General features: G+C 40.7%; 1 protein-coding gene across 1 annotated transcript in view; it reads left to right on the top strand.

Moving 5' to 3' along the window:
* Positions 1-7,449, top strand: part of TEX36 (testis expressed 36) — a 10,473-nt gene extending 3,024 nt beyond the window's left edge. Inside the window, exons 2-4 of the mRNA XM_059397752.1 lie at positions 1,582-1,713; positions 2,532-2,612; positions 7,153-7,449. Coding sequence (XP_059253735.1) covers positions 1,582-1,713; positions 2,532-2,612; positions 7,153-7,449 — 510 coding nt within the window. The remainder of the gene's footprint in view (positions 1-1,581; positions 1,714-2,531; positions 2,613-7,152) is intronic.
* The last annotated feature ends 3,506 nt before the right edge of the window (positions 7,450-10,955 follow it).

Raw genomic sequence — 10,955 nt, 5'->3', positions numbered from 1 at the left:
AAGAAAGCCTTCCTCCTTCCAGGTCCCTCCTCCTTCCCTCCTTGGGCAGGTCCCCCAGAGAGCCTGGGCGCTGGTTAGGATGCTGGTTGGGGCACTGGTTGGGGCTCCGGGTGGGTGCTGGCCTGGCACTGGTGTATAGTTTTTCACTGCCCTGATCCTCATTCCTGTAGTCATTCAAAACTGTGTCCTGGGAGTTTTTTCATCGGGATGGGTTCTGTAAATCAGGTCTTGTCTTGTGTGCATGGATTCTTTATTTACAGAAATGGTGTTGGGTTATAAGTCTCCTTCTGGTTTTCTTTTTTCTACTCAGGACTGCGTTTAAGAGATAGCTCAGTGGCTGCGTGTCACCTAGCCCCTTACTTCTCATTGCTGTGAGGAGAGCCCACCCAGGGCACCACGTGTAGGGTGTAACGTCTCCACCTTTTTCCAGAAACAGTAACATACTGAACACACTCCGTGCAGGCAGTGAACGGAAGCCACCTGCATACACAGTTAGATGTGACGGGAGAAGGAACGAGGGAGAATGGCAGTGTTGGCTCAATTCCTTGTAATCCAGCAGGAAGGAGGGAGCAAGGGCCTGAAGTGTGGCAGGGGGTTAGGGAGGGGACAGGGAGGTGAGGGCTGTGAGCAAAGCTAGAATCTGCTAGCAGGTGCAGGGTACTCTCTGGTACATGCATTTTCCCTTTCAATCTCAGCTACCCTGTCAAATAAGTATTATTATTCCCATTTTACAGATAAAGAGATGGGGGCTTAGAAAATTCAGTGTCTCACATCAGGCTCACCGTACAGGAGAGAAAGCTGGGATTGGACTCAGGACCTTTGATCTATAGTGTGTGACCCAACCACCAAATTATACTTCTTCCCCAACCAGAACCTCCTCTGTTTTTTGATACTAGGGCTGCCTTGGCGGAAAGCAGCCGCCTCCTCGAGGTCACCCCTCTTTCTAGAGCAACCCACACTTGGTGACTGATCCATGAGCAGGCAGGAAGGCCCAGGCCCCTCACCCCGGCTCAGGACAGTTCTGAGAGGTCATCCCATGCCCAGAGCTCTCTGTTGGGTGGGCGGAGGCCCTTCTGGGGAATTCCTCCCACTGCCCAGACCTGTTTCCTTGCCGTGTGTTCATGGAGAGAAACCAGCAGCCTCCCCAAATCATCTTTATTATTAAGCTTTGTATCCTATCCCCTATCTACCTTCTTAGTGGAGACTCAACTGGGTTTTAGCACCACCTCCCCCTGCAGGAGGCCGGCTGAACCCTTAGCCCCCAATTGGGGGGTTCCTCCTCGGGGGGCCCGTGCTGGCGCTCACAGGCCACAGGCCCCTTACCAGGGCGGAAGCATTTCCAGGCTCGGGTGCAGTGGGGGTGGCCCCGGTAACTGGAAACAGCTGGCAGGGATGACCTGGGGCCATTACAGTGTTTTTTGTCTTGGAAAGAATACTTGAAAATTACAAAAATTATGCCATTTCCATTGCACACCAGAAGCACCCAAATGGCATTTTAATCACATCACGGAGGAAGCCCCGATACTTCGCTCTGAGACACAGTGTGTCTGGTTTTAATCATGGCGTGCGCTGGTTTTCCAGTTCCCTCAGATTGGACTAACACAGAAGACACCAGAATCCAGCACAAGCGCTATGCTAAAGGAGCCCCACCGCCCACGGTCGTCTCGGCAAGTGGAGGGGAAGCTACCACCAATCTACAAAGTTCGGGAGAAGGTGAGTCCGGAGTGCGGGCCTGGGCCGCCCGTCCCTGTGGCTCTCCACGGGGGCAGCCCCACTGGCATTTCTGGCGCTTCTTCGGAAGGAACTACTCCTTTGTCACCCCCGCTCCCTAAATGCAGGTAGCATTCCACCTTGAAACCTGGTCCCTGTAACACCCCAAATACTCTCTAGACGAACTCCCTCCTGGTCCAGACAATCAGGTTAGGCTCATCTGTGGACAAGGAACATCACCTTTGGTTACACCTCACAGATCATGAACGAGCCCATTCTGCCTCCCCGGCCAGTTTGTGAGCAACTTCAGGGGCATAGAGTGGGCTAAGGGGAAGCCGGTGTGAACCTCACCCTTAGCTAATCCTCACTGCCTATTTGGGCTGGGGCTCTGGTCTACCAGAATCCTTATTGGTCAGATGAAGGAGTTTGGTCTTGATGGCCTCAAAGGTCCTTACCAGCTTTCAATTCCACAAACCAATATGCTTTTCCTTCTTTGCCTCCAAAGAAGGAGTTTTGAAAGAGGATCTTTAATACATTATATGTTAATAAAAATAATTAATAAAAAATTAAATATATGAATATTTTAAAAAAAAGAGGATTCTTGTGATTTTCTGCAAGGTCACCAATGACGTTGAGTTAAAGCCTTGAGTTGGTGCGCACCCCTGTGACCTCACTGCCCTGGGCCTTTTGCTCCTTTCCAGTAATGGGCTTCTCTCTTACATAATGTCCCTTTGCTTCCTCGGTCTTCTTTCCATGCTGCTGTGTGTTGGTTCTGAAAGCCTGATGTGTGTCTTTTCATCCCCTCCCTCGATCTTTTCCAGCAAGCAGTAAATAACAACTTCCCCTTCTCTGTACACGACAATCGGCACAGCCTGCAGAGCTCGGGGTGCTACCTGGACTCGGTGAGTATTGCTCTCCAAGTTACTAGTCCAACTGGGAGTGCCCTTGGGAGGCACAGTGAAGGTCGAGGACTTCCCTCAAAATTTGGAACCAGGTCAAAATTAATGCCTCGTAACAGGTTAAAAAAAATGCAGGAACCTCTCAAAGTTCTGTGCAACTTTCTACACCAGAAAGCATAGTCCTGCCTATGTTTGCATACACTTCCTACTTCAAAACGTGTCTTCTCATAAACTATCTCGTTCATGAGTCTCTTGTGAAGATCTGTCCTGGGAAGGAGGGGTTGCCTGTGTGTCTCTGGTAGGCAGCCCCACGCCCCACAAGGAGAGATCAGAGGAAGATCAGCTTACATAATACAAAGGACTTCCCAATCACTGGTGCTGTCCTTCCCCAGAAGTGGTGAGTTGCCCTCAGTGGAGAGAATAGAGTCTGAGAGCCCTCATTAGTGGTGGTGAACACAGCACCGTGCTGTGGAAATCTAGTGAGCTGCGTACGTAATTGCAAATTTTCTAATATGAAAATATAATTTTCTAATATGAATATATAATTTTTATAATATATTTTATTTAACTCAGTTATTCCCCAAATTATCAATTCAACGTGTAATTTATATAAGCATTATTTCTGAGATAGTTTACATTCCCTAAACGAAGTCTTTATAATCCTGATTGGTCCCCCTCCATTTGGAAAACCCACATTTAAAGTGTACATGTGGATGGCAGTTATCAAACTGGACAGGGCAGGGTTAATATATCTGAAGTAGAGGGGTGGACCCGGTGATCTCCGAGAATTCTTACCAAATCTGAATGTCCATGCTGCTGATGATGTACATAAAACCCACCATTTATTAAAAATATACCATATGTAAGCATCTCATACTATCTCATTTAATGGTCGTGACAACACTACTGGCTAATTACTCTTATTGTCCCCAATTTGGAGATGGGGAACCTGATAACAAGGAACCCAAAAACTTCCCCAAAGTTACTCTTTCTTCTAGGCTGCCGTATCTAAGCTCAGCTGAAGTGGTTTAACCTAAAAATTCTGATTTGCCCTTAGCAGAGTGTTGAATACAGATCCAGAATATCCATGCTGCCAGCCTTTCTAAATGGAGGGCTTAATATACGAATATATGAGGGCTTAAAATGGTTTTCTAAACTGTCAAAGTAATGTATGTCCTTTACAACTTTCAAACAGTACAGAATTAAATACAGTTGAAAAAAACTTGGCCCTCTTACTTTTCCTCCTCATAATGTCACCTTGACGGCTCACCAATAACGGTTTGGTGGGTAAAATTGGAGAACTTTTGCAATCTACATGCAAACATATATATAAAAGTGTGTATCTTGTTGATGTGATAAACAGGACTGTACCACAAATATTTTGTCAGAGCTATGTTAGTTTCATGGAAAACAATGGAAGCTTTCCAACTTTCTCTACATTTAGGAATAGTTTAGATAAAATGTGAACTTTCAGTTTAATGAAGTTAGATTTAGATAGAATTTGCCCATGAAATTATTTGGATTTAATACTTTTTTTAGAGTAAGTTTTTTTTTTTTTTTTACTGTTTTACCCTTTCCATTTCTCTGTTGATTATTAATCTATTCTACTGATTTCTTCTCATGTAGATTTTGCTGATATGTGTTTACCTAAAATTCATCTATTTCTTTTCAAATTTATTGGTGTAACAACTCCTAAAATACTCATTTTGCTGTTCTTTTTAATCTTTTTTGGTTGTATGTTTAGTTCATATACTTGCAAGTGTTTTTGTTAATAAACTTATTAAAACTATGAATATTCCTCAGGTTATTGCTTTGGCTCCATCCCAACGGTTTTACTAATAAAAGTTTCATTGTTATTTGCTTTCAATAATCTATGATTTAATTTTTAATTCTAAAAATAATTTAGAAGAATGTTTTGAATTTTCTGCATGGTTAGAATTTTTTGAGATCATCTTTTGTTGCTAATATCTAATTTAATAGGTTTAATTTTTATAGCATATGGATTCTGAATTATAAAGAATATCTTTGTTACCTTATACCTGATTAATCTTATTAAGTGTTTCATGGGTGTTTATTTTTATTTTTTTTTAAAGATTTTTATTTATTTGTTAGAGAGAGAGATACAGAGCGCAAGCACAGGCAGACAGAGTGGCAGGCTAGAGGCAGAGGGAGAAGCAGGCTCCCTGCCAAGCAAGGAGCCCGATGTGGGACTCGATCCCAGGACGCTGGGATCATGACCTGAGCCGAAGGCAGCCGCTTAACCAACTGAGCCACCCAGGCGTCCCGTGTTTCATGGGTGTTTAAAAAGAACATATATTTCCCATCTGTTGATTACAAAGTTCTTCATTTTATTAATTAAAGTCTTAATTGTGTTATTCAAATCCTGCATAGCCTTTTCTTTTTTTTTTTTTTTCTTTTAAGATTTTTTATTTATTTATTTGACAGACAGAGAACACAAGTAGGCAGAGAGGCAGGCAGAGAGAGAGGAGGAAGCAGGCTCTCTGCTGAGCAGAGGGCCTGATGTGGGGCTCAATCCCAGGACCGTGGAATCATGACCTGAGCCGAAGGCAGAGACTTAACCCATTGAGCCACCCAGGCACCCCTTGCCTTATATAGTTTAATGCCATATCTTTCTACATAAAAAATCATGAGTATTTTATTTTCTTGGTGGCTTTTATTATTTATCAAAATGAAGTATCTCTCTTTACATACCTTATTGTTTTTAGCCATGAATTCTAGAGTGCAATATTAGCTTTGCCACTATTGTTTTCTTTTTGGGAATTGTCATTACTTTCATTATGGTTTATTCCTTTGTCCTTATACTTTGTAGTCATTTGGTGTTGCTTTTCTTCTTTTTAAATCATAAATAAAATAGAGCATGGTTTAAAAAAAAATCCAAGAGTCATTTTTTCTTTGTGTGAAAATTTCACCCATTCACACTGATATAATTTGTGTTTTGGGTGTTATTTCTGCTATTTCATTTTATGTTTCCTATTTACCATGTTTGCATGTTGTTTCTTGTTTTTTTCCCCTCCCTCTCCTGACTTTGTTAGATTGAATTTATTTGCTCACCCTGACTTCTCTTGTTTACTAGTGGTTACCCTTAAATATAAATGTTTAAGAAATTCATTGACACTATTACTCTATAAATATAAATTTTAATATCATAGGTTTTCCCTCCAGAATAAGGCAAGTTCTTCAGTGTACTGGGCTTCTTCACTTTCCTCTCTAGGTGTTCTTGTGCTGAAGGCCAGGATGTGCTTTCCCAGTCATGAAGGTGCCATTTTCATGGGCTCATGTTAAGTGGCACCTCTTGGGGTTAAAAGCAGTCAAGCTGAAATCCTGGGATTTCAATTCCAGATTTGTTTCTCTCTCTATCTCTCTTTCTCCCCTTCTTTCTTTTCTTTCTGTGGATTCTTACTTGAAGTTTCAATATATTTCATAGGCACATTATCAGTAAGTAGTTAGACTTAATTACAAGCTTTACTTATTCCTTTCTTTGTAGCTCTTTCTCTATTCATTTTGTCTCTTTTATCTGGTTTTAGTTTTTTTCTGGAGTATCTGCAGGTACATTTTTAGAAAGGTGCTTGGGCAACACCTTCTGTCTGTGCCTCCAGAGTCAGTCTCCCCCTTTCTCTCTCCCCTGGCACCAGGGGCTGATCTGTGGGGACTACATTTCCTCTCAAGCCCCTTGGACCTGGAGCCTCTGTACTGTCCCAGTGGGGGTCCCCACAGATAGTCCCATTATTAAACTCTCTTCAAATTACCCTAATTGGGTCTGCCACCTGCTGCCACTTGGAATGATACCGGTCCTTATGAAAAGACAAACTCACTTTGCTACAGACAGTCCCTAACTTGCAATTTTTTTCTGTTTACCATGGAATTATCGGATACTGCTCCATTGTGAGTCCAGGATGCTCTGTAATGTAAAGTCTGGGTAATCTAATGTGTCTTTTCTCCTCGTCTTTTGTCTGAGCATAGTGTTGTCTCCTAATCATGATCAGATCTAAAGCCCAGTTCTGAATACAGCGCTGTTCTTAGGTTCATGTGTGAGGTCCTGAGTGTTAATGAGGAAGCCTGTGGGCAGATTCCCAAAGGTGTTGCTTCCTTCTTGGGAAAGAATCCAGCTTCTGTGGACTTCTTAGAGGGAGAACCCTCTATCCCATTGAATGCTGAGATGCTGCCAGGGCCCAATTCATGGAGGAGCCATCTGGGTGCAGAGAACCTGCCCAGGGTGCCCGGGAGCGCAGGCTGGCTAATAGGCTGTTTCCATCTGTGGTCTCTCTGGCTCCCCCTTCCCTGTCTCTGGAAGACTAGTCCCTTTGGTGGAAGTGGAAGACTGCAAGAATCGTCAACAAAATGCCTCCAGCGTACTCTGAGTGTTGATGTACAACACTTAGCAAGCAGGTAGAGATATACCTCTGGTAGTGGTTGCCATACTGTACATTAAGGCTAGGATGCCATGTAACTGGTTCCACTGAAGACCCCAGAACTTTGTGACCTTGAATATTTTTCTCATAATCTTTTTATAATTCTTTCCCAGGGCCTGGGACGGAGGAAGATCTCCCCAGAGAAAAGGCAACATGCTTCAAGAAATTTCAATCTCTGGGCGTGTGACCATGTTCCGTCTTGTCTTGACGGCTTTTCAAATAACCAAATATCATATGTCTATCGAGAAGTTGTGGTGCTCCCAATTTTCAGACGCTTCCCAAGACATTATAATGAGATATGGAAGTCTTTTAAATTTATTCCTCGGAAAAGTTATACAGAGTTTTTGAAAAAGACTCCAAAAGTAAGGTTTGCTATTGACAAAAAGGTTGGTTCTTCACTGGAGCCCTAATCCTTCCAGAAGGTTATGGATGAGTTTTGTAATATTGGTATCGCACTGAACATTTGTTTTCTGGTTCAGCCTACTAGTTGACATAGGATTTGTTTAAATTAGAGATTAGAGATTGTACATGTCTTAATGCAGAGGTGAAATATTCTTGCTGTGATAACACAGAGATGAAAGTCTTTATATTGAGAATCCAGAAAAGCTACACATTATGTTACCACTCCCCACTTTAACATATTTCTGTTTTTTTTAGTAAGGTTGAAAAACATTCAAGTTCTTATAAAAATAAAGATATGTGAAGATATATACACTTGCAATGAAAAGTGCTTTAAGCGAAAAATGTATTAAAATGAACTTTAAAATTCCACGTTATCTTCCGGGGGGAGTTTAAAAAATTCTGTAATTGATATAGGATCACATTTTCCTGCTGAAAGTTCTAACAACACAGAGGTACCAGGAGTTCCCCTTGATTTCATCACGTCTTCAATCTTTGTCCTGTCCCCAGAAGTAAGTTAACCTTTTGTTTTTATTCTGTGCGCTTAGAATCATATACATATGTATCACTCCATATTAATTTTGGACATAAACTGTTCCACAGCCCATGGTGTGCAGGAACGTCCTTTGATATCTAACAATGTATCCTAGGAGTTTTAACCATGTCAGCATGAATAGACTGGTTTGGTTTCCAAACGGCTGCACTGCATTCCCTAAAACGGATGCACCATGTGTTTAGACATTATCTTCCTAGTGAGCGTTTGAATTGCTTCCACTTTTTTGCTGTCTGACCTGGTGCCACAAGAACATTTTGATCAGTCTCTTTGAATGCATGTTTGTATGTTCCTCAGGAGTAGAATCTGAGAAGTTACTCTGTCAGTGCCAGATTGGATGAGATGCACAGTTGAAGTTTTAAGAAATGCTCCCAAATTACCTTAGAGTACAGTGATCAGCCTCCTACCAATGGTATCTGTGCATTTCAGCTTGTCCCTCCTCAAATCATCGTTTATTTATTTAGATAAAGGGAGAGAATGAGGAGCTGGGGATGGGTGGAGGGAGAGAGAGAATCTTAAGCAGGCTCCATGCCCACCATAGGGCCCAGCGCACGGCTTGATCTCACAACCCTGAGATCATGACCTGAGCTGAAGTCAAGAGTTGGATACTTAAAGGACTGAGCCACCTCAAATTAACTTTTAGATATTTAAGGATATGTAAGGATAAAAACATGTTACTTGTTCTCTTATTTTGCATTTCTCTGATTATTGGAGGAGTGTCTTTTCCCACTCAATGGTCCTTTGTATCGCACTCCTATAAACTTACCAGTGTCACCAGCACTCAATACCAACACTTTTTATCTGTATTCGGATATACTTACTAAAGATGAATTTTAGAATAAGCTTGTCAAGTAAATCCACTGGTAATTTGATTGAAATCTCCCCAAACTTAGAAAATATTTTATAGGAGAATTGATATCTTATGTGACAGTGAATCTCATCATTTATTCAAATCTTGTTTTATGTTCTTTTGTAAAGTGTTAGAGTTTTCCTCACATGGTTCTGGCATGTTTCTTTTCTATGTTCATTCCTGCATATTTTGAACCTCTGTGGCTATTTAAATTTTTTTTTTTGAAGTTACACTGTTAGGTTGATTTTGACTGATGTGTACAAAAGCTATTGATTTCTGTGTGGGAGTCTAGTTTTTGACATCTGGCTAAACTTGTAATAATAAATTTCCAAAAGAATTAAAATAAAGTTCTAATAATTTTTCAGTGGATTTTTTTTGGATTTTCTATGCAGATGATTATATCATTTGCAAAAAGGATCATTTGTCTCATTTTTCACATTTATACATCACCCTCATTTTATTGCATCAGATACATTTTGAATACTGGCACAGATGGCGCATATCCTTATTTCTGAAAGTAACAAGGCTGCTTCGAATGTGTTGCTCTCAAGTCTGACTATTGCTGTAGGTTTTATATAGGTAATCTTTATCCAGTTAAGAGTGATCTCTTATTCTTTGTTTCTTGTTTTTCTTTAAGTTATTTTGTAAAGTCCATGTAATGTATGTACATAGGAAAAAAAAAATGAAAAAGTGAAAATGGTTTTCCTGGTATCTCTGACTCCAGTCCCCATTTTTTTCTCCCAGCGCCAGCCCTACTGACTGACACTTTTTAATGTACGTCTTTTCCCAGGTAATCTGTATAGATTCATTCTCTCTCTCTCTCTCTCTCTCACACACACACACACCTTTAACAAACACCAGTGGTAGACACCATTCCACTGTTGCCTTTCCACTGCTCCGCTACCAACTACAATTACAAATGTATCTTTGAAGGTTCAAAGTTGTTCCTTATCAGTACTTACAAATCTTTTTTGAAAACACAGTTGTCTAGTGGTTCATTACACGGATGTGCCATAGTCCTGGAATCTTCTGATGGCCATTTACGCAGGTTTCTGTCTTTTCCTCCTCTAAACATCTGTATAAACATTTGCCTCCATCTACAAGCATTTCTATACGGTAACTCATGGAAATAAACTAGTTCAACCAAAGAATATGTGGATTTTCAATTTTAGTTCATATTAAATTAAAAAAAATTAAGGGGTGCCTGGGTAGCTCAGTGGGTTAAGCCTCTGTCTTCAGCTCAAGTCATGATCTTAGGGTCCTGGGATCAAGCCCCGCATTGGGCGCTCTGCTCAGCAGGGAGCCTGCTTCTCCCTCTCTCTCTCTCTGCCTGCCTCTCTGTCTACTTGTGATCGCTGTCTGTCAAATTAAAAAAAAAAAAGATAAAAAAATGTTAAGATCAAATTTCCTAAAAGGGGCTGTGCTCCAACTTACAGCTTTGCCAACAAGATACAAGATATGAAAGCTATTTCCCCACACTGGTGCATTAACAAATTTTTTTATATTTACCAATCTGTTAGCTAAAAAATGGTATTGTATTTCAATTTGCATCTCTTTCACTATATGCGTTGTAATTGAAAAGCCATTTGTGTTTCTCTTGCTGTGAAATGTTTATCTGTATCTTTCACGAATTTTTCCATTGGTTCATTTGTCTCATTCTTCTATTATTTGCATGATTTCTGGATATATTAAGATATTAAGGCTTTGTATCAAATGTTGGTTAGTCCCTCTTTGTTGTCATATATGTATTTTAAATTAATAGACTATATTTCTTAGAGAAGTTTTAGGTTTATAGGAAAACTGAATGGGAAGTACCCTGTTTCCATCTCGCTCCTCTCCGCTCATTCATCACTCCCCATGGCTCCCCCCATTGTTAACATCTTACATAGGTGTGGTAAACACCATGTTTTTAGTTCTGTGTGTATTTTCATGTAGTAAAATGTATGAATCTCCTATTTAAGGGCTTCTGGATTTTATGCCTTGCCTAGTTCCCCTTTAATTCAAATTATGAAATTAAGATTTGTTGTAGTTCTTATTGTTAATATGTGGGGTGACATTTTAGCCCATGACATTTTGGCAGTTATAGAGATGATCATGTACATTTTCAGTATTAA

The sequence above is a fragment of the Mustela nigripes genome, chromosome 4 (genome assembly GCF_022355385.1).
Source record: "Mustela nigripes isolate SB6536 chromosome 4, MUSNIG.SB6536, whole genome shotgun sequence".
Lineage (NCBI taxonomy): Eukaryota > Metazoa > Chordata > Mammalia > Carnivora > Mustelidae > Mustela > Mustela nigripes.
Note: the sequence above shows the minus strand (reverse complement) of the source record. Positions and strands in the feature narration are given on the sequence as shown.